Genomic DNA, 24,372 nt, shown 5'->3' on the forward strand with positions numbered 1-24,372 from the left:
ATGGCTGGTAGCTGATATTGAAATAATCATTATTTTCAAATTTTCTAAATTTGTTCTTAAACACATCCGTAGATATTAGTTAATTAGGTAATTTTAGTCAGAGCTTATTATGAGTAATAGCATGGCAATAAAGCAAACATGTCTTAGTAACACAATCAAAAATCATCCAATGGTCCATAAAAACCACACCTGGAATTTTAGCATCTACCACATTCAGGTGGGTTGAAATTTGAGTGTTATCTATAGATCATTATTTTATATTTCTTAGTTGTTAATTAACCATCCTATATTTGCCTTCCGCAGTCCATTCAAACAGGAGGCCTTGGAAACAATGTTACACAATGAACTCATCATGGGAAATTAAAAAAGGTACAGTTTATTCAACTTGTGCAAAAATCTGAAATACCTATGGATATAATTAGTCACATGCTGAATTAACAGACTTTTTGTCAGTTTTCCCAATTTAAATGATGTAATGCGAGCACATTCACCACTATATGCTCCCTTAACACATCCTGTTTTCGTTAATTAGAACCGCAGTGCTTACCAGTAATACCACATTCTCTTTGAGTTTGACTTGTGGCTGCCTGCCTGCAGAGGCTGTTTTACATTGTTGACCTCTTAAGGATTTTCTAACCCAGCCAGTTGAGTTTTGGACTTCAGATGAGTTCTCTGTTCTTCTCTATTCCTCTCTTAATGATCGCTCTTTAAGCTTCCATCTGGTTGCAAGGAATTCTCTGATGTCGCATTGCACTAATTGAACAAATTTGGACAATGATTTGGTGCCAGACTCACAACTCAAACACTTCTCTTCAAGCACATATTGTTCAACCTGCCCCACACTCCATTTACAGACACAGTCCAACGGAAACGGAGGAAAAGCATCGGAGCCAATCCAAGAGCACTTTAATCTGAGCTGTAAGTCTGGTATGTATTTTTGTTTTTTACCACAAATATCATTTTATTATTTGATTACGGTAGAGGGTCAGGTGTTTTAATATTTAATAGCTTCATTGTTGTGATTGCATTACAAAGATATATTAGCAATTGCATAGCATCAGTACATTAGCAATTCCATTTTGTTTAAAACTTTATTGCGTTAATAGGAAAAAATAAGGATCTCTTAATAACACCCAGAAAATAACTCCAACCAATCTTTGGGCTCGGCACAGGTCTTACACTCTAACATTTGAAGGGGAAAAAGGCAGCCTTAGTAATAACTAAGTCTGTTTAGGTTAACTAACAACTAAACTTCTCAATATAATCCATTGACTTTTTTCATTATGCACCTAATACACAAAATCTCTCAAGCAGAGCACAATTTCAATTGGCACACACATTTTGTGCTTCATACAGAAAGTCGGCACTGAAAAGGTTCATCTTAAAAGGACAGTTTATCCAAAAATGAAAGTTTGCCATTGCCTTTATGCCGTAGCAAACTTGTATGATCATCTTTCTTCACCAAAGAAGATTTTTTTCATTTTTGACTGAGCTAACCCTTTAATGCCAACAACAGTGCATTAGGTACACCATTTGTGCTTGGCTTCACCACCCGCGCATGAACTGCTACTCTAGTCTTATCTTGAATTCAAATAAATACACAGTGCCACAAATTGTGGGCTTCCTATACTATTAGGCTAAATATATTTATGGCTTTGCTTTACAATTTAGTATCATGGCTGTACGTAAAAAATAATCTCATTGCAGTTGTTGTTCAGAGAGAGTTTGTTGCTCTTAGCTGAAGAGGAATATAGTTGTAGATGGTGCTGTGGGTCACTCTTTAACTGTCAGTCCAGTGTGGCCCAACACTGCTGAGGCCCGTTTGGTATTGATAGGCTGGTTCTCGTGTTGAAGTGGGGCTGTGGGTCGGATAGCCTGTGAAATCCCTTTGTGAACGTAACGGTGATCCAGGCTTCCTATGAAACAGCGAAGAATGTGCTCTATCACGGGGGGCAGGGCCAGAGGGGGAGGAGGAAGCTGAAGATGGTGTGGGTGGCAACACCCGCTGTGTGGTAAACGTAACTAGGTCGGGAGGTGCTGGATGTGGATGCTGCATGGACGGTGAGTGGTGGGGAACCACAGAGGGAACGGAGGCTGGGCTGTTGAAGTGGGCGGGAAATGGCTGGTATGGCATAGCCTCCACAGTTTGCATGCCGTAACGAGGACACGGCTGCACTGACGCCCACATATTGCAGTTCAGGGAGGGGACTGGGAGATCATCAGCACCCACTGTGCCCCCTGTCTCTCCCTCCATTCCTCCATACATACATGCCTCTCTAGAGCCCAACGCCTCGCTGCAGTATGGGTGGGACAGCAGGGGTGGATCGTAGGATGGAGGGGAGCGGAAGTAGTGCTCATCTGTAACTGCAGAGGCTGTTGTGTCAAGATAGGGTCGTTTGCATCCCAGTTCCAAATGCCTTGTGCTATCTAAAAGAAAATATAATGAATACACGTGGTTGAAAATTAATCAATTTTTGTTAAAAATGTACTCTAAATACTTCATAAAAAATGCTTCATTTATGTCAGGACTAGGGATGCGCCCATGCCAATAATCTTATTAATATATTATATTATATTATTCATAAAAAACGAATGTTATGATGCTTAAATTTACTTGTAGCATTTAAAATGATTGAATTTAATCATTCTAAATGCTACAAGTGAATTTAGGCAACAGTATTAGAATGTAGAGTATAAAAAAATATTTTGAGATTGATTAAAGATTACATTTGTGTTATTAAATTATTAGCATTTTTTAATATGAATTTTAAGTGAACGTTCGATGACTGCAAAGGAAATCTAAGTGTAAAAATACAGGAAATGAGCACAGCTGATATTGAATATATAAAAACTGACTGAATATGACTATAACTGACTGACTATAGTACTAATAATCATGCATCTCTAGTCAGGATTAACAAGTTTTTTTGGCAAATAAGGTGGTTGCCACAGCTATGTACCTCTGTGCTTGAAGCAGTGGTAAAGAAGGCTGGATTCCCGGCTAGATGGGAAGGAGTTAGAGAGAGCTGTGAAATCCCTTTGTGAACGTAACGGTGATCCAGGCTTCCTATGAAACAGCGAAGAATGTGCTCTATCACGGGGGGCAGGGCCAGAGGGGGAGGAGGAAGCTGAAGATGGTGTGGGTGGCAACACCCGCTGTGTGGTAAACGTAACTAGGTCGGGAGGTGCTGGATGTGGATGCTGCATGGACGGTGAGTGGTGGGGAACCACAGAGGGAACGGAGGCTGGGCTGTTGAAGTGGGCGGGAAATGGCTGGTATGGCATAGCCTCCACAGTTTGCATGCCGTAACGAGGACACGGCTGCACTGACGCCCACATATTGCAGTTCAGGGAGGGGACTGGGAGATCATCAGCACCCACTGTGCCCCCTGTCTCTCCCTCCATTCCTCCATACATACATGCCTCTCTAGAGCCCAACGCCTCGCTGCAGTATGGGTGGGACAGCAGGGGTGGATCGTAGGATGGAGGGGAGCGGAAGTAGTGCTCATCTGTAACTGCAGAGGCTGTTGTGTCAAGATAGGGTCGTTTGCATCCCAGTTCCAAATGCCTTGTGCTATCTAAAAGAAAATATAATGAATACACGTGGTTGAAAATTAATCAATTTTTGTTAAAAATGTACTCTAAATACTTCATAAAAAATGCTTCATTTATGTCAGGACTAGGGATGCGCCCATGCCAATAATCTTATTAATATATTATATTATATTATTCATAAAAAACGAATGTTATGATGCTTAAATTTACTTGTAGCATTTAAAATGATTGAATTTAATCATTCTAAATGCTACAAGTGAATTTAGGCAACAGTATTAGAATGTAGAGTATAAAAAAATATTTTGAGATTGATTAAAGATTACATTTGTGTTATTAAATTATTAGCATTTTTTAATATGAATTTTAAGTGAACGTTAGATGACTGCAAAGGAAATCTAAGTGTAAAAATACAGGAAATGAGCACAGCTGATATCGAATATATAAAAACTGACTGAATATGACTATAACTGACTGACTATGGTACTAATAATCATGCATCTAGTCAGGATTAACAAGTTTTTTTGGCAAATAAGGTGGTTGCCACAGCTATGTACCTCTGTGCTTGAAGCAGTGGTAAAGAAGGCTGGATTCCCGGCTAGATGGGAAGGAGTTAGAGAGAGTTTCCTGGGAATCAGAGTTCGGTAGAGGGACGCCACTGTCATACTGATAGTGAGAAACCACCTGCGGGTGGCTACTTAGCACACCTGCACCCAGTTTTCCTGACAGATGGCCATGTGATGAGATAAGCCGCTGCCGGACCATGTTCTTAGAAATCACAGGGTAATCTTTCCTAGGAAAAGGGGCACTTGGTCAGTAAGATATCTATTTGGTACATTATGCAGCATATTTTAAATTATAATCTTACCCTTGAAGTCTGGACACACGCAAATCACCCTCGTCGCTGCCACGGAAACCTTTGGCAAAAGGATTGTTCTCAATTTTTAACTGGGTGATCTATAAAAAAACAAACAAGTTAGTAATTGCAGTGTATTAAATAAGGACGGTGAGTGGTGGGGAACCACAGAGGGAACGGAGGCTGGGCTGTTGAAGTGGGCGGGAAATGGCTGGTATGGCATAGCCTCCACAGTTTGCATGCCGTAACGAGGACACGGCTGCACTGACGCCCACATATTGCAGTTCAGGGAGGGGACTGGGAGATCATCAGCACCCACTGTGCCCCCTGTCTCTCCCTCCATTCCTCCATACATACATGCCTCTCTAGAGCCCAACGCCTCGCTGCAGTATGGGTGGGACAGCAGGGGTGGATCGTAGGATGGAGGGGAGCGGAAGTAGTGCTCATCTGTAACTGCAGAGGCTGTTGTGTCAAGATAGGGTCGTTTGCATCCCAGTTCCAAATGCCTTGTGCTATCTAAAAGAAAATATAATGAATACACGTGGTTGAAAATTAATCAATTTTTGTTAAAAATGTACTCTAAATACTTCATAAAAAATGCTTCATTTATGTCAGGACTAGGGATGCGCCCATGCCAATAATCTTATTAATATATTATATTATATTATTCATAAAAAACGAATGTTATGATGCTTAAATTTACTTGTAGCATTTAAAATGATTGAATTTAATCATTCTAAATGCTACAAGTGAATTTAGGCAACAGTATTAGAATGTAGAGTATAAAAAAATATTTTGAGATTGATTAAAGATTACATTTGTGTTATTAAATTATTAGCATTTTTTAATATGAATTTTAAGTGAACGTTCGATGACTGCAAAGGAAATCTAAGTGTAAAAATACAGGAAATGAGCACAGCTGATATTGAATATATAAAAACTGACTGAATATGACTATAACTGACTGACTATAGTACTAATAATCATGCATCTCTAGTCAGGATTAACAAGTTTTTTTGGCAAATAAGGTGGTTGCCACAGCTATGTACCTCTGTGCTTGAAGCAGTGGTAAAGAAGGCTGGATTCCCGGCTAGATGGGAAGGAGTTAGAGAGAGCTTCCTGGGAATCAGAGTTTGGTAGAGGGACTCCACTGTCATACTGATAGTGAGAAACCACCTGCGGGTGGCTACTTAGCACACCTGCACCCAGTTTTCCTGACAGATGGCCATGTGATGAGATAAGCCGCTGCCGGACCATGTTCTTAGAAATCACAGGGTAATCTTTCCTAGGAAAAGGGGCACTTGGTCAGTAAGATATCTATTTGGTACATTATGCAGCATATTTTAAATTATAATCTTACCCTTGAAGTCTGGACACACGCAAATCACCCTCGTCGCTGCCACGGAAACCTTTGGCAAAAGGATTGTTCTCAATTTTTAACTGGGTGATCTATAAAAAAACAAACAAGTTAGTAATTGCAGTGTATTAAATAACTGCAGGTGTGACCAATAGTTTGCAATAGTGCGAGACACTATTGTATTATGGTCAGGTTGTGTTGGTACCTTATGGTTCTGATAGGATGTAACAGAGATGAAAGCTGTCTCATGGAAGACGTGAGTGCAGTAGGCCGTGTTCTTGGAGCCAAAGGCATTGTTCTCATCAGCCTTCACGATGTGTAACCTGGGCTGGTATTTGTGCATTGAGTTCAAGATGATCTGAGAACAGAAATGCAATTAAAATAGAATATTAACAAAAAGAGACCTTTTACATTTTTTTTTAAATAGTTCATTCTAATGCATGTACATTTTCATACAATTTAAACACATTATTAACAGACTGACAGCACTTGACGCATGAATGACTTTAGATATGTACATTGTTAACAAATCCTTTTAGGGTCACAGAATATTAAATTATTGGGTTGTAATTGTTCCATTTCATCAGTTCAAAAATAGCTATATATCTGTATAGTATATTGTCACTAAAATTACTGTTGCAGTACATTTATCTACCAATTACATTTATATATATATATATATATATAATGTAATTGGTAATAAATATATATGTGTGTGTGTGTGTGTGTGGAAAAACGGTTGGGTTTAGTGTATGGGTTGGGATTAGGGCTTTAGAAAAAAGTTAACTATATACAAATATATATGATAAATATTTGTTTTAAAATGTGGTTCAAAAACTTCAAAGGTTTGGGGTCATAAAATGTTTTATGTTTTTGAAAGTCTCTGCTGCATTTATTTAATCAAAAATACAGTAAATTCTAAAACAGTAATATTCAAAAATATTTTTTACAATTTAAAAGAACTGTTATCTTTTTTAACAATTTTTAAAAATCATTGTTATTTATTCCTGTGATGGCAACACTGAATTTTCAGCAGCCATTACTCCATTCTTTAGTGTCACATGATCTTTCAGAAATCATTCTAAAATGCTCCAGGTACATTTTTTATTATTCCTACAATAAATTTTAAATTTCTAAAGCCGTGAATACATAAATACCTATATGGATGATCCTCTTACACCCATATTGTAGGTTTTTGGGAATATCAAAGTGTACAAAACTGTATGTTGAACACTAATGAGGCTGTTAATGTACAGTATATGTTAATGTGACAGGATCAATAAATATGTCAAAAGCTTTTGTTCTGTGTTGTATGCAAGTAATCCAATTGGATCTTTTGTGTATGTGTGTTTGTTCATAGTGTTCTAGCACCAGTCTGCTCAGTGCATCCATGTGTTCGGTGTTCAGTGAAGCGTTTAGTTAGGGTCATCCCCAACACCGTTCTGTCAGGGCCAATAAGCATCAAGGCCTTTCCCTTTGTTATGTCGACTTTCAGACAGAGAGTGAGGCAGCTCTCCTCGTAGCTGCACTTTTTAAAGAGGAGTTAGGAGCACTAGTGCACAGAGGGCAACCTCAGGTCAATCCCCCCCATCTCAGACACAGACAGTAGCCCCAGCCAAATGAATGGTTTGAGCGCTTCATTGGGTGAATGCAGACACATGTGACCTTTGCCTGGTTGGCTGGCTAGCGTCTTGAGGTAATACCATGTGATACGAGCTGCACTGATGATTCAGATACAGGGATGTGTGCTGTCCAAGTATATTAATCAAGCACCCCTTTCAGATCAATGCAGACTCCGAGGCTGGCCCTTGCCTTTCATCTCAGTGTTTTCTTTTAATCTAAGATCTATTTTTGGGAATAGAAGTTGTGTCATGTGACCTTAAAGCTAGATGGCCCTGCACCAAAAATATTCTTGCAAGTTCAGTCTACAGAGAGCTTATAAATATCTTTGGGTGTTGGGTGTCTGTGTGGTCAGTGGCCTAGCAAAGGAAATCAAAGCATGGTGTTGTGGAAATGCCAATAAATCACAATTTCCATACTTTCTGAAAAACTAAAAAATATTGGTTATCAGTTAATATTGGAGGTTTTTTTAATGTATTGGACAATATTGTATATAAAGTATATCGTCCAAACATTTGGGGTCAGTTTGGTAAGCTTTTTTTATGTTTTTGAAAGAAGTCTCTTATGTTCAACAAGGCAGCATTTATTAAAAAATAAAAATACAGTAAAAATAGTAATATTGTGGGCCCCACTTTATATTAAGTGGCCTTAACTACAATGTACTTACATCAAAAATTAAGTACAATGTACTTATTGTGTTCATATTGTATTGCAAAACACTTTTGCTGCTATTGAGGTGGGATACGGGTGAGGTTAGGGACAGGTTTGGTGGTATGGGTAGGTTTAAGGGTGGGTTAAGGTGTAAGGGATGGGTCAACTGTGTAATTATAAATGTAATTACAGAAATTAATTACAGATGTAATTACATGCAGGTATTTTTTTAATATAAGTACAATGTAAAAACATGTATGTACACTAAGTGCATTGTACCAAATTATTAATTTAAATGTAAGTACATAGTTGTTAAGGCCACTTAATATAAAGTGGGTCCATATTGTGAAATATTATTACAATTTTGAATAACGGTTTCCTACTTTAATATAATTTTAAAATGTTATTTATTCTGGTCATGGCAATGGTGAATTTTCAGCAGCCATTACTCTTCAGTGTCATGTGATCCTTTAGAAATCATGCTAATATGCTGATTTGGTGCTCAGGAAATATTTCTTATTATTATCAATGTTGAATGCCGTTTTTGCTGCTTAATATTTTTGTTATTTTCATAACATGAAAATAATTATCATCAGCACAAAAATTTTATATCTTGGGACTCCTAGCTTTAGCGCATGTTTTGACTGTGACTTGTGTGGCGTGCACTAACATGGCTACAGTGTCGACCTGTATTGGGGCTTTCGGTCAGCCACGGTGTCCCTGCTGTTGTGGGCGTCAGTAGAGCTTAGCAACCTCTTTCCAAGCTCATTACTCGCCCTTATCACTTCCTAGGCATTCAACTAATCCTGACAGGCCAACTTTGTGCCGTTCTGACAGGTTATGAACCTAATGAGCTTGCTTCTGATGTTATTGCATCAGACAAGCTAGGTCCACAGGCTCCTTTGGGCAGCGCTGCCATGGTCAGACTCCTCACCTCTGCTCCACAGTCTCTCTTCTCCTTTCTTCTACTTTCTCAAGATGACCCTTACCATAGCTCTCACATGAGGTGTATTCATTCAGAATTGAACAGGACGCAGAATTGTAATTCCAATTTAATTTGGAGGGAGTTGAAAAGTAATTTTTAGCAACGAAAAATGTTTGTCAAGATAGACTAAAAAATTGTCTTTTAAACCTTTAACAGCCTTGTTAAAGGTTTAAAACAAATTAAACCTTTGACAGCCTTGCTTGAAGGTTTAATTCCAATTTAATTTCAGTTTAAAGAAATAAAAACTCTGGGAAATTATATGCTTTTGTGCCTTAGTCTCAGACAGAATTCCAGTCTATCCCACAGATTTTGAAAAATGTCATAGCTCGATCTTCTGGAGGAACATACTCTCTGGTGACGTATACTGGTCTTATCCAACCATTTTGTCTGCTTAAACTCTGCCTCTTTCTTACAATTGAACTTAAGCTTGCATTCAGATCTGCTTCCATACAATCATCAACTGACAGATAGAAGGCAAGCCCCCACCCTACACTTTGTTTTTTGATTAATCTGTTTCACTTGGATGATTGTCACAATACCAAACAAAAGATCGGTTGCTATGTCCACTACATTTTGTGTCCCACCTAGTCCACCTTGTAATGCTCTCTTACTTGCCCACTGTCTCATCGGATCCAAAGTTTTAATGTCAAAGCTCAAATTTTTACAAAATAATTTGTTTACGGCCACTCACGTGCCCAAATGGATCAAGGTGGTTGTTTGTGAGCTTCAGCTTTTGAAAGGAGACCAGCTGTCTCATCCAATGGGCCCCTGTTGCAGGAGAGTCTGGGTGGACGTAGAGTCTTCCAGGCATGGCAGGCTCTGCTTTTCCTGCTACCATCCTATGGAAAAGAACATAAGATTTTTTTTTTTGACAACCCTAAGAGGCACTAGCAACATTTGCAAAAGACCTGTAGCTAATAGTTGTTGGTGCAGTGATTTAGACTGTCCCCCAGATTTTCTCTTCTAGTACTACATAGCTTTCCAGCACCTCTGACATCATGCCATAATGCTTTTAAAAGGAAAATAGTTTTTCAGTGTTGCACAAATTCTATATAGGATATAGCTGCAGACTACAGAAAGGCTTTATGCAGAACATCTGTACATTAATGACAGATTCAGAGCACGAGTGGTTATGTCCGTGACATTATGGGAGTAATTCCCAAAGATTTGGGGTGGCTGCTTTGACCATAACATCACTGCTAATTGTGTGCCTTGAAGGTGTCGCTGAAGATCTCCAGAACCGATGCTGGCAAATGCTGGAATTCCAGTCTATCCCACAGATTTTGAGAAATGGTCATAAAATACTCGTTCTCGTAACAAAACATGCAATTCATTGAGATTTGCGTGCCATCATTATTTAATTTTTTCCCCATGCTGGATTCAACCAGATCTGACTTATTTCTGGTGCCAAATGTTGCATGGGTGGATGGTACCCATATCTAGTGGCATTGCCAGAGGCACAGGGTCACAAAGAGGACAGCATGCATAACCCAGCTGTTTTAAGCCCATTGGTTTTGACAGACTGCCTGCTGTAGCCTACAGTAATTAACTCTGTGCTAATGACAATCCACAGCCAGAACTAGCCAGCATTGCATGAATAAACTGATGCAGACTGCACATTGTTTGCTAATAAATATGGTTGCAATTTGAGTTTCCTTCAGTGTTGGCCTTTGCAAAAAGTGTTTTATTGGATACATTCTCATTTTATAAAAAGACAGTTCACGTTTACTCAAACGAGTATAAAGTGTGTTAAAAATTGTACCGTGTAGAATGGTGAATGGCACCATTTGTCCACTCAATTCAACAAACTTCGAATCAAAGAGACTGGAGGAGACAGCAGAATGTAAAACATGCTAATTTTTGTCCAGATTGTGTTTGTCAGGATGCCTGAAGGGACCACTTTGTCACTTTTCTGATCATGTCATATTTGCTATTGCATGTTCAAGCACAACTTTCCAGAATGTGGTTATTCTAATTATTCTATTGTGAGCCTTGCTCAAAGAAAAAAAAACAAGGAACATTAAAAATAGACAAAAGGATGGTAAACTCACCACTTGTTGTCACAGAATTTGTACCGATGGTCATCAGCTGGAACAATGTCAGTTAAAAGGATGTATTTGGTCTTAGGATTCATTCCTGTGGCTTTAACTTTGTAGCTGGGAAACATTCGCCTAAAAAAAAAGTACAAATGATACCATCAGGGTTAAAAATAGTGCCTTACCATTGAAAGATGATGTCACATTGAAATAGAACTTAATCGCTTCAGGTGTTGTTAAATGATGAGAAATAATTGTATTCATTTATTCATTACTTATTTTATTTTATTTTGATCAATAATTTTATTTCTGTTTTTTAAGTTATTTTTATCTACATACTACTGTGGTTTTGTCCTTAAATGCCATTTAGATCTAACTTGACAACTTGTTAATGCGCTTTTGTGCTCACTGAGGTCATTCTCTTTCAATCGCATCTACGCAGGCTTATCCCATTTGTGTCATTCAGGTATCTCTCTGTCATCTTTATTACTCATTACAGGAACAGCACCCAGGGTGCGTGTGCAACAGCTGAGCACTGACAGTAAGCATGGATGAGTCTGTCTTATCAGCTCTTTCGAGGGTTTTAACAGGCCTTAAGTGCAAGAGAATCACGGGAAGTGTTTGTTTTGGGCGGATGAATACACGATTAGTGATCAGATAACAGCTTAACCTGTTTTTAGGACAGATTAGTTTTTTAAGAAGCACAAAAGGTCGCTTAAATCTCAAAGAAGGCTGCATGCTCAAGCATCCCCAGACAATCCTCTGAAAATCATCTTACTATAAAAGGCTACACTTCAAAAAAATCATAAAACCTAAAGCATAAAATTTAACTGTTATCCACGACAACCCCATATAAGGAGTCATGATCTGTACCTGGTACTTATTTGCTTTTGGACAGATATATATTTTTAGGGATTGACTATGTTTTGAAGGAGCCGCTCTATAAAATGTGGGATCTATATTTTGTTCAGATACAGGTAAAGCTGAGATGACAGACAGAATATGCTAATATAGCAGACGCAGTCATAAAACAAGTCAATGTAGCTACCTTTGGTGACCTCTTCACATGAAATATCCAGAAGACTTCTTTTTTTTTTTCATAATCTGCAAAGTTGCAAAAAGATCAAGTCCCCTTATAAACTCTGAGTGCTTTTTTAATGGCAGGTCTTTAAACAGTGGGCAGCTAAACAGCCCCATTGCACCACTCCACTCCTCCAGAAAGTTCCACTGCAGTGCATTACTTTCTTGAGGTTCCACCAACAGTCATACATTTATTACGGCAAATAAATGTGCCCTGAACTGAATCATTTCATTGCATTTGCAAATGCAGAGCTACTCAGGCCTGCACTATGTAAAAAGTTCCCTGAAAGCACTACCTTTAATACCCAAAGGAAGAGCTCAGGGAAAGGTAAAGCTCCATGTCTGGCTCAGGTCTACAATCCAATCAATGTAAATCACTCTGGGCAAGAGATTGCTATAGATTTGCTTTAAGCCATCAGGAACATCTTAAACCTATCCACCAGGCTTTTCTCTGATGATGATGTGTTTCCTTGTCCTTCGGTGTCAATAATTCCAAAAATTATCATCCACTATCTTATTTTGCTGTTGGTTCTGACATTGTTTCTACACTTTACAATTAGGTTCAATTAGTTAACATTAGTGAATGCATTTGGTGTCATGAACTATATGAACTTTTACTAAATTTTTATTGAATTGTAATTTATTTAAACTGTATTTTTTAAATCTAGGTTAATTATGAGTGTATGTTTATGAAGTCAATTTATAAATATACTATTGTTCATTATGTTCTTTTATAATACATTTATACAACTTTTAAAAATGTTTTGGTCTGTCAAAATTAACATGAACCTAAATGCTGTAAGATATTTTTCATTATTAGTAACCTGTGGCAACGTTTTATGATACCTGTTGCACTCACTAAATAAAACTTACTGTAAAATGTTACCTTAGTATTACATTAAACATTACAAGAGTTCTTCTGTATGTGCTTTTATGTATTGAACATGTAGACATTTTCAAAATATGCAAATCTGTCTAAAATGAATTATTCATGTTAAGAAAATAGTTAGGAAAAATTAACTTCAGTATTTACAGTACTAACAGCGAGGATGTAATAAATCTAGAGTAAAACACATTTACTCAAGACTCACATGTAAACAGCTGAGGGATATGTAATGCTCTTTCCATTTATGCAACATTTTGGCATAATGGCTGCCACAGTAGATCACATGGCTAAATATCTTCTTTTTTCCCCAGAAGAAAGTCAGAGAGGTTTGGAATGACATGAGGGTGAGTAAATGATGGCACAGTTTTAGGTATATATTACATGTCAAGTTTGTAGATATCCATGGGAATAAAATTCTTTCAAGTGATATGGTTACTTTTTTAGTTATCTCAGTAAAAGCACTGTTTATGGGTGGGTCTGCGCTTCAGTGTATATGTATGAGGACGACAATGAGAAATGGCAAGTATGAAGGTGTATCATATCGGTGTCAGCATGCGCATTATGCCAGCGGTTTCATTTAGTGCTTTTGCATGCCTGCGCTTTCAGTGATTCATACTATCTGAAGGAGTCGGCAGAATGGCTAGATCAAAAGGAGCTAGATGATGAAGCAAGATAGGTCCTTTAGGGCCTGGGAGACATGATCGAACGGGGCACCGAGCTTCTCTCATCAGCCTAGCTGATGCTTACTCTGACAGGCTGTGTACAAGAAACACCAGCCGGCTGCTTTCAATAGTCATGCTTGGTGCTTAGTACTGGGCCGCAGACTGTATGTGCAATAAGACGTGTTGTAGCAGAGTTTCCTCACTTCTTCAAAGGAATATTCTGAGTTCAACACAAGTTAAGTTCAATCGACAGCATACATAATGTTGAGTACCAAAAAAATAATAAAAATTCCTTGCAAAATTTGACTTGCAAAAATCGACGTTACAATAAGGCACTTAACTTGGAAATAAATGGGTCCAATTTTGGAGGATTTAAAAGCAGAAATATGTGTCATTTTATTAATGCACTGAATTCTCTTAAAACCTGTGTATTATTTAAGCTGTGAAGCTGTTTAAATCATCACTTTTACTGTCATTATAGGTTTAAAGTGGAAAATTTTTTTTTGTGGTAATCAACATTATGCCACAAATGCTGTTAACTGAGCTTGTACTGAACCCAGAATATTTTTTTAACACTATGTATGACCCACTTTCTCTGCATAGAAAGTAGTGCTAGTTGCATGACTGGGGGATTGTTTTACTGTTTATGCTAAAGTAAATCGCTTTTTGATTACAAAAACTCTTTTAGTCTTCAGGTCTGACACACTCAAATTTTAACATGATATTATTCTTTGGATTTTTGCCTTGTTTGTGGAATTCACAGAAGCAAAATATTGTCATAAGCAATTTTTGTTACTATATAATTTGATATAAGGGTGTATTATTCTTCAGCGTAAACCTATACTGTCAAACGGCATATACCATGCAGACATGGCTCAAGCCTGCTATGTAACAAGACCCCGGTGAGAATCATCGCATGAAATTGGCCTCAATTTTGTGTAATGGGAGCCATCGTGAAGAAACCTGGCGAGTTTTCTCAAGATTTACAGTTCAGTGAATGGCTGTCTAATGTCCTACAAGTCATATTCCCCTCAAAAAAAGAAAATGAAATGGTGAAAAGCTCTTCCTGCTTCATGGCTCGATTGACATATTGAGCATCTTTAACAGAGCCTGGTGTCCATTATACGCTGAAGTATGTAAAATGAAATGAGCCCATCTGTTGTTGGAACTATGAGGAAGTACAGTCTCCTGTTCTGTGTGCAGCTGTCCGACTGAACAGTGCTTTGGCTCTTCAAAGGGTTTGAGGATTCTTGGAGCACTTTATCAGTTGGACAGGGGGAAGCCCATCCCTCACAATGTTACAGCATTAAAGAAAAATTGTGGTGACCTTTTGCATTTCCACAGAGAAGTGCTGAGAAACTGTTGGCTAAGACTGGCAGAGAGTATTGACTCATTCTCTGCTTAATATCCAGGGTCCTGCTCTTAATCCACAGAGCACATTAAATCTAACACACGGGGCAGCAGTTTGTGTTTTCAATTAGATATTTCTAGGCACAGGAATTCCGCCTTGCTTTACCTTAGTCGCTTAATATTTTATAAACATTCCATTAAAAGGGCTTCAGCATTTCATGCGACTGAGCCTCTTGGTAAAACAAGGTTTCACATTTGCATTTCTTACTGGAAGCAAGATGGCCTAGTTACACCACTTTTCTCTTTTGGCGGTTTTCCACTGCGTGGTACGACTCTGCTCAGTACGGTACGACACGGCTCAGCTCGGTTTGCGTTTTCACTGCAGTTCAGTACCGCTTTAGAGTGGGCGGGATTATTCACATGTCATTATATTTGCGCCGCCTCTATTGCCGCGACTCCTGAAAGAATGAAAAACTTTTTCATTCTGTGTCGCCCCATCAAGCTCGCTGGATCCGCTCCTCTGCTATCAACAAGAGGAACGTCTGTACTTCCTCAACAGACAACAAAACAGCCACTTTTTGGTTGTTAAAAAAGGTGCGCTTGTTCAAAACAGTTGCGTTCGATCCTTCGCTGGCTGTGCTGATTTAAATCTAGCGGTTCTTTTGTGTTTGTGTCGCAAGTTCAGTGACGCAGGTAGTGACGATTCTCTCCGGCCAATCCGTGATCAGCAGAGTTTACACGTCACGTTTTGGTAACGGTACGGTTCACTTGGAACCTCAACCGAGGTGGTACTAAAAAAAGTACCAGGTACTGTCCCCAGTGGAAAACCCCCCAAAAGTGAACCCTACCGTGCCGTACCATGCAGTGGAAAAGCGCCATTTGTCTCTGCTAATGTCTAAAATCTATGAAGATGGGTGGATGGAAATGATGCTTTTCTTGCCTGCCTGCTTTGGTGATGATCATCTCGGTTCCGGCCTCGTGAAACTTCTTCCATAGTTCCCTGTCATGAAGAACCACTTTGATGTTTTCAATGTTCTAAAGGTCCATGCACAAAAAAAGATAAATGATAATGAGTCATTGTCAGTGGAAAAACTTAAATATGGCACTTAATACCACTCAAGTGAGAAGTAGAAAAAAAATATATTAACTTTTTTCACTGTAATTCATTTTATTTTGTGTTTTAGCAATAAATCTATGTTATGTTACATTACATCTGTTCGTAGACTTGAAGACCTACAAGTCAGGAGTCATTAAAAGAATGCAGCTGATTGGCTACCTGGTCAGGCTCATTGTTCTGGGGAATGCTGGGAGTTGTAGGCAGGCCCAAATGCGAGGAATCACTGGCAAGCTCAGGAGGCCCACCCGACTGGGCCACGGTCATACCTTCATCAGCCACAGCTGAGGCCTTCTCCTGTAGCATTTCTGTAAAATTACAAAAATATTAGTTAAATAGTGGCTTCACAAGTTAACTTTCAGAATAGAAAAATCATTTCAGGTTAATATTAAAACAGAAACCTGGGTTTTTCCACTTTTTTTGACAAACATCTTGAATTAAATAAAAAATAGAAAACTGAGAATGCCCATGCATTATCTCACTGCTTATTTTATTCTCTCTTCTGCTAAAAACTGGCATCTTGATGCAAAAATAAAATATACATTAAGATTATGATTCTAGGAAAATAATAAACTCAATAAAAATGTTCAATTAATTAGAACACATACTTTGTTTGGGTTTTGTTTCTTGATTTTATTTCCAGTTATTCAGCCAATGTAAAATGTAAGTATAAAATACTGTATACGTATTTGACAAAAAACTGAAAATGAGCCAATGAAAAAAACTAAACTTACGCCATGGTTTTAACACAAGCTAAAAATTATCTAATGATATACGTGTAATGAAAATACCACAGATGTCATAGTTCCTCTTTGTTCTCTCATAGTCTGCTGTAATTGATTATACACACAGACAAGACATGGGCTGAAAAATTTGAGAAATAGCGTACATTTACATTTCGTGAGGGAAAGTCTGTCCTCATAACATGGCCTGGCCAATTCATTTCAAGGAAAGGGGTCGAGATCCGTTTGTTCTGAAGTATCGCAAGATTAAATATTTACACTTCCAGCATTCGGGCACCTCGGTTTTATGGAAGCGTGCTAAACACCGCTGATTCCATTAAGGGAGGTCAGAAACTAAGCCCCGCTCTCACGCCCCTTCTCTGCTCACGCTCAGACATCACACCAGAGGTATGTCTCATTACTGTACTACAGCACACTGCCTCCATAAATGCTGCCTATGTCCACGGCAGACACCAAACCGCTCTCATAGTGAAATCCACCTCCTCCCACCCACTCCTAATCTCACGCATGTAAACAATGTGAGTGTGCGCCCTTCAGATAAAAGGAGAAGAGCTGGATTCCGTGTAAACTCAGGCAGGCATTTGCCAAAGCTAATAAAGATAAAGTCTGACAGGCACTGTGAGGCTACAGCAAGTCAACCCTGGACTTTTCCAGTCCAAAATGTGCCTTTCACTTACACTGTTTAACTAAGCCCAGTGAGCGAGAGCTCTGTTTACATCTCTGTCACCCCAGACATATAATCCGCTAAACTATTCCTGGCAGATACTGCTCTGTGCACACTGCTGGCTATTTCCAGAGCCTGTTGTCCAAAATGTTCAACGCTGACCAAGTTTCAACTAAAAAATAATAATAAAATGCAATTGTTTGAGGATGGGTTGCACTGTATTGGCCATGCTTTTGTGGTCAGAATTCACACAGTTCATTGAAATGCCATTTGGAATCCTGAAATAATCTCTTGCCTGGAACCGTGATGAATTTTCAGGTGGTCCATCAGCCAGATCTGGTTCTGTTATAAAGTTTTGATGCATGTTTTAATAGCGGTCCAGTATCTTTTGGTCTTCCTTTTGGTTCTGTACCAGACTGGATACAGTGTGTGTTAGAGAACAGGCCCGTTCACTAACACCGTAAGGCAACGCAGTTTTCCTTCCTACGTGAGTATAGTGATATTCTGCAATATTTCTTCAATGATATTTTGCAGGACATTAGGTTTAGGAAAATACACTCTTCTTATCAAGAACCATTTTGCCTGTATATAGGGTTCTTGAGTTAGTTATGTTTTTTTGGAGATTAAAAACTGCATTGATGTTTCATAATAGGCTTCAAAGATTAGTGTATTGGTTTCTGGTTCTATAAAGCACTTATTTTTCTTAAATTTATTTTTAACATATGTAGGTTTAGTTATCCCATGACTGCACACATTTTGTCACTGTCATTTTGACAATCACAGAGGGAACATGAAAAATGCTGGAAATGTGTTGGCCCCTTTCAGGTGACCTTGCATGGGAATTAAATAGGATTTGACACATAAAAAATATTATTATTGGGTCCATTTATAACACAAATTGTTCCGTTTAAAATATACTGTAGTTTCCTTTTCGATTGTTTTTGGATTATGTTTAAGAATAAGTGTGGTGGAAAAAAGATTAACATTGTAAGATAACGGTATAATTCTAGCTATCTAACCGTGGTGTCATTTTATTTTAGTTGTGCATTGCGTTTTCGTTGTGATATAAAAGTGCAACTAATTGTATATTTATTATTAATAGATGTTGTTGATTATTTATTGAATTGTTCAGTTTGTGTAGCTATAAATACTTATTTTAGTTGTGCATTGCGTTTTCGTTGTGATATAAAAGTGCAACTAATTGTATATTTATTATTAATAGATGATGTTGATTATTTATTGAATTGTTCAGTTTGTGTAGCTATAAATACGTGTTTTTGGTGACGGTTAATTTATCCCGAAATTTCAGCATTTCACGGACCTAAAATTAAATAGGAAAAACATTATCATTGTTTTGATTTAAAATAGATAAATAAATAAATAAAAATCTGTAGTTTAAAATAGGCAGCTATGCTGTATACGTATGTAAATATTTTTCTTCTTTTGCATTCACGTCAGTCCTCTATTTATTTGCGATAATCAAGGCATTTTTTACATTTTTATTTCGCACTTCAGCGTCTAAAATATAGATATTATTGTCTTATTGTTTACCAAGCACTGTGCCTTCAGGATGAATTAAACTGATGCTTTAAGGCCTTAGGTCTACTCCATCCTTCGCGGCGAAAGGATGGATCAGGGATTGACACGAACAATATCAAAAGTATCTGCATTATCAGATGTTTAGGCACGTAAACAATGTGCACCCAACAATTCATTTAAAATATTAAGCGAGAACACACATACAGGCCGCAGTGCTTTCGTTTGATATAAATCACATTTACATGCAAACACCTAAAGTGTTGTAAAATATCACATTTACACGCAGCATTACATACTACAAAAGAATTGAGGGTTGAATAAGTCTCGTCTTTTTTATGAATCATATAGACAATAGAATGGTTCGTGTACAGTAATATGAACTTAAGGCTGCGTTGTTTACATAACATGCTAAGACGATATTCAGATATTGTTAAAAGAAAGCCCTAGCTAGGGTTTTATTTATGAAGGACTGACGCCTTCTCGTTGATCACTTAATTTGATAAAGAAGGATAGGCTAGATCAACTGCGTCTAATCGCATTACCGCCCTCCATGCACACATAAGTGAGGGTTCAGTCCGGCACAAGGATTTCAGAGCAGCATGATGTGACCTCCTGAGAACAAATGTAATATTACCTCATAAAATATTATGTTCTGAAATCCTCCATATCATTCCAACCCGCAATAATCTGTCCACTGCGACATTACAGCAGGAAGTTACGTCCCGGTGTGGCGTTGAGTCCAGTGCACTAGCATCAGCTCAGCATCCCCTGTATCTGATCATGAGCAGACAGAGCTGTCTCTTCCCCAGAGACTGCTTCTGTTCAAATACCGCCGCGAGCCTCGTTGTAACACCGGTAAGTGCCCGTCTCAGAGGCAAATGGTTCACTACGTGATGTTTTCTTGGAAACGCAAAGTATCCGCAGAATAGCTTGAATTGTTAAAGCACTGGGGTGAATATCTTGGCTCATTCACTCATTCCCTCCTTCCCCCCGCGCCTCATCGCTGACGTTGCTCTCAATAACACCAAACTCGAGACAACCCGATGCGATGCGCAGGGTTCACTCACGAGGAAAGCAAGTCTATTCATCGTAAAAGATGACTTGTAGCCTCGTCTCCTTATTCTCTCCCGCGCATGAATAGTGTAAAATGCAGGTATTCAAAATAGTGTACCTCAAGTATCAAGACAAAAAAGGAACATTTGAAATGTTGTTTTTTTTTTACTTGGTATAGGGGGAAATTATGTTTACTGTCCCCTAAGACGATTTTGAAGAAAAAAAAATATTTTAACTGCTTTTGTCTGTTTGTTTTGTTTCGTTTCATTAATATTGAACTTTCAATGTTTCCGGCTAGTTCCCCAACCAGACCTAACCATTATAATAAAAATGTTTAAATTATGGAAATTTGACTTTGCATTTCCCCCAGTTTGTTATATATATATTTGCCAAACACTTGAGTTGGTCAAAAAAAATCTAATTTCCATGACATTTGCCTTTTAATGGAAATGAGAACAACACTACCACAGCAAAGTGACCATTTGAAGATTATAAATATAATTCATTTTAAGATTTTCACATCACGATGAAAGCTTTATTCTGTCATTACCAATTCCATACCAGTCATTTAATAATTTGAATTAATTTGAAATTATTTGAATTGAGCATTAGCAAGCCCAAGACTTTTTCGGTCATTTTGTTTTTCTGTTATTTATCTAGTCCAAGACGTTTTCGGTCATTTATTAAGTCCAAAACTTTTTCTGTCAAAATGTCATTATCATTACCATCACACATCCAAAAAAAACACAACATCACACATTATGCCATTATACCAAGAGGGTGTAATGTGTGATCACACATCAAGATATTATACCAAAATCCACCCAAAGGCTGATCAAGACCATCATCAGATCTTTATACAAGGACGTGATAAATGTTTTAACAGAGACGCAACAGTTTGAGAAAGTTTTGTTACTCAAGATTTTAAGTTAGCCAAAAGTGCCTCTAATTTGAAGAATCACAAACAGGTTGAACGTTAGCCATGACTATATAACAATGTATTTTTTATTTTATGTCATGAGCTTTCTGTCATTTTCACAGTTTAAAATGGTTACAAATTTCGCATAGTTGTTCCGCATTTATATGCACGCATGTTTGAATTTAAAATCTATGAGGATTTCGTTTAAACGTCCTAGCATTTCCAGTGAAATATGGTTGCGGTTTTAGAGTAAATGGGTCGAGGCACGAGGCTGAAAGATCAATAAATCACCTGGAGAAGTTCGAGGGCCGTGGGAGCCTTGACTTACATCTACTGGTGACATGACCAAAGGAATGGCAACAGCCAGAATATGTCCTTTTCAAACCCGTTTGTCGTTCTCGCCAATGTTATTTTCCAAACAGGTCATGCTATCAGATAAGAATAAACGCAGAAATAATGGAAGACTGGTTTCTGTTTTAAGAGATAGGCTAGGCCTCAGTCATGGGTGTAATGATATAGGTTAGTTTTGTTTGTTTTACCCTCTTATTGAGAGTAATTCCGGACGACACAATAGGCCAATATCATGTTCTTTCGTCTATAGCCTACGTGTAGACACATGTTTGGATTTTTTTTTTATGTTAATCTGTACAGTCCATCCTCCTAAAAGCTAAAACATTTGCTACACTGTGTGATTAAACATAGGACAGGCCTACGTGTTTGATTAAAAACTAAATAAATACAAATTCACCCTGCCGCTTAAGTTTGTTATACGTTCGTTCTTGTTCAGTTTGTTATAGGTATGTTCACTTAATTCCTAAACCTTTTCGCTAGTCGTTTAAAACATACATAATATAAAATATAATATAAATAATAAAAATAATAATAGAACGGACTATAATTAATGTACACTTTAATGAATCTGTTGTCGGTAGCCTATTTATTTTTGCTATTTTTTCCACTGTACTCTCTTCAGTTTTTGCTGTCAAATTCAATGAGGATAACTTTTTCATAAAATATTGCTGTAAATCAATCTTTGTCCAGACATTCAGCCATCTTTTAATGTAGGCAATGTAAACCACAACATCACGTTTACTTCAATAAGTCAAATATAGCCTACTCTACAGTTTAAAAGGCGTAACGTTTGTTTGAAATATTTATTAATTATGGCCTAGATGCACAAGTCATTAATTGCTCCGTTAAATCTCAAAACATTAAATTCTTGAAATTGTTTCGTAACTGTGCTGGTCTAATTACTAGACTGTTACTGACATCCTGTCAGATTAGAACAAAAATAAATGTATGTCTCACTACATAAAACCATCTAAAACGTCATAGGCCTATAGGCTGGAAGCACGAAAATATTCTCATGAGAAATAATAATTTTAAGCAGTTGGCTATTTATTTACTTAAACCCCAGTGTATAGCTACCGATATCACACGTGATTGAAAATAATTGGTCTTACCTCCACCTCACTGATCTTGATACACCTTCTGTGTGTGAACCTCAGGGTGAGACTCGCTCAAGATGGGCGCTTTCTTGGGGATCCTCAAGTAGGCAAGTTATACCTTAGCGTGCTATATAAGATGTCGCTATAAAAGGGATGATTTTTTTTTATAGGGGATGAATTGAGCTCCCTTTCTGAAAGGGAATTTAAACTTCACTCACTCCCACCGTCACGTGGTCTTGAAATTAGGAACAGCAGTAGGGTTCGTTACTGAGCGCAGGGTGAATGGACACTGAGCGATGCTCTCAAAACTACGTTACAATTGATGCCTCACCGTCAGACCGCTAGTTTTTCGTGTACTCTGCCTCACGATAAATGTTTACCGTTAACAACATCTATTACGGATGGAAACATCAAATAGATGCTATCATCTCATTTAATAATGAAAAGGTGATGATCATTCAAAATTCACGCTGAAACCTTGATTACTGAGTACATTTTAAATAACTGGGCGTCGTTTTACTATATATATATATATATATATATATATATAGTTCCTCGGGGCTTTACAGATTACTAGCAGCCTAGTTTTTAAAAAATAGAATGTTGACATATTTAATCGAATTTAGCGTCAATCGTTGAATATTCACCATAAAAAAACGATGAAATTTTGTGTGACTAATTAATTTTAGGTTTAAACTGACAAAATTATACCCATAATCTTGATTTTATCTTTTCTTAAAAAAAAGAGTATTTTCAATGTTGTCATTTAGAAGAAGAGAATGACCTCTATGGTAGCCTAATAAATATTTCTAAACTACAATTCTTATTGTAAAAATGCATATTCAATTTATATTATATATGAATTATATTTACACATTACATTTTTGAAAAATGTTATGATATTGTAATATATATGTCTATTATACTATTGAGCTATTTTTACTGTAGAAGGTTGTTTTTGGTTATATATATATATATATAGTTGTTTTATTTGTAATCTGTTTTTTATTTTTCTGTTCTTTATATTTACATAATTCTTAATATACAAATTGCTTGACTAAAGATTTTTAAATCAGATTTGAAGAATTCTGCTGTATTCCTGTCAGTTGAATCAGTATCCCTGTGGAAGTATCAGTGAGTGATTAATGCATATGGGAGTGCAGGCTCTTTTTCCTTAGAAAAACATTTGCCTGTATAATTGGTCATGGGCAAGAGGGGTCTCTGCTAATAAACAACAAAGAGTAAGGAGGCTGAAGGAGCCAGAAAACCCCCTTGTCCTACATTTCTCTCTCCTTTTTCCCTCTCATACCTGAAATCTTCATTCAGTGCTGTGAATTATGGTCTCAAATATTTCCAAAATCCTGCACAGATCCAGTCTTTTCACACTACTTAACTGGTTTATACTGTGGTAACACAGTGCCCAGTATAGAGTCTTTGGCATGAAATTATCGGGTGAGGATGCTCTCATCTCTTCTCAGCTTGCTGTATTTCTCTGAAGAGCATTATGTGCAGTTGGCTTTACACTAGGACATTGTCTGTGCCCGGCGGCAGATAGTCCGTACAGAGCAGTGACATCACAATGGCTTCATAGTAAAACCTCCGACCGACCCGCCACCCTGGAACCAGCATAACCCCATACTGCCATAGTCATTAGCTCAGATGTCTGTGTGCAGTCAGAGTGTTTAGCATGCATGCTGTGTCTTTTCTTCCACCATTAACCCTCTTCCCATAAGCACCCTTCCTGTGTGTAGAGCAGTGAACGCTTAGATTTTCACAGTACGGCAAGCTTGCCTATAGGTGCATGCACATTTTTTTTTTTTTTTTTTCTTTTTGTTAGGGATGCGTCTTCAAAAAGAA

At 37.7% G+C, this 24,372-nt stretch overlaps 1 protein-coding gene across 1 annotated transcript; it reads right to left on the reverse strand.

Moving 5' to 3' along the window:
• Nucleotides 1-997: 997 nt before the first annotated feature.
• LOC107757041 (T-box transcription factor TBX4-like) lies at nt 998-22,752 on the reverse strand. Its single transcript, XM_016574395.1, has 10 exons — nt 22,531-22,752; nt 16,312-16,457; nt 15,976-16,070; nt 11,073-11,192; nt 9,713-9,860; nt 5,971-6,123; nt 5,769-5,857; nt 5,458-5,693; nt 4,566-4,924; nt 998-2,068 (listed from the first exon to the last, which is right to left on the reverse strand). Exons 2-10 carry the CDS (start codon nt 16,453-16,455, stop codon nt 1,781-1,783), a joined length of 1,632 nt encoding a protein of 543 aa, XP_016429881.1. The 5' UTR covers nt 16,456-16,457; nt 22,531-22,752; the 3' UTR covers nt 998-1,780.
• Nucleotides 22,753-24,372: the final 1,620 nt, after the last annotated feature.

The sequence above is a fragment of the Sinocyclocheilus rhinocerous genome, unplaced genomic scaffold (assembly GCF_001515625.1).
Source record: "Sinocyclocheilus rhinocerous isolate Xijiao unplaced genomic scaffold, SAMN03320098_v1.1 scaffold1152, whole genome shotgun sequence".
Taxonomy (NCBI): Eukaryota; Metazoa; Chordata; class Actinopteri; order Cypriniformes; family Cyprinidae; genus Sinocyclocheilus; species Sinocyclocheilus rhinocerous.

Excerpts from the sequence above, each read along its gene's own strand:
- LOC107757041 (XM_016574395.1), bottom strand. The coding sequence starts at position 16,455 with ATGCTACAGGAGAAGGCCTCAGCTGTGGCTGATGAAGGTATGACCGTG. Across the intron at positions 9,861-11,072 it reads AAATTCTGTGACAACAAGTG|GATGGTAGCAGGAAAAGCAG; the intron begins GTGAGTTTACCA and ends TCTTTTCCATAG. Across the intron at positions 5,858-5,970 it reads CATCCTATCAGAACCATAAG|ATCACCCAGTTAAAAATTGA; the intron begins GTACCAACACAA and ends GTTTTTTTATAG.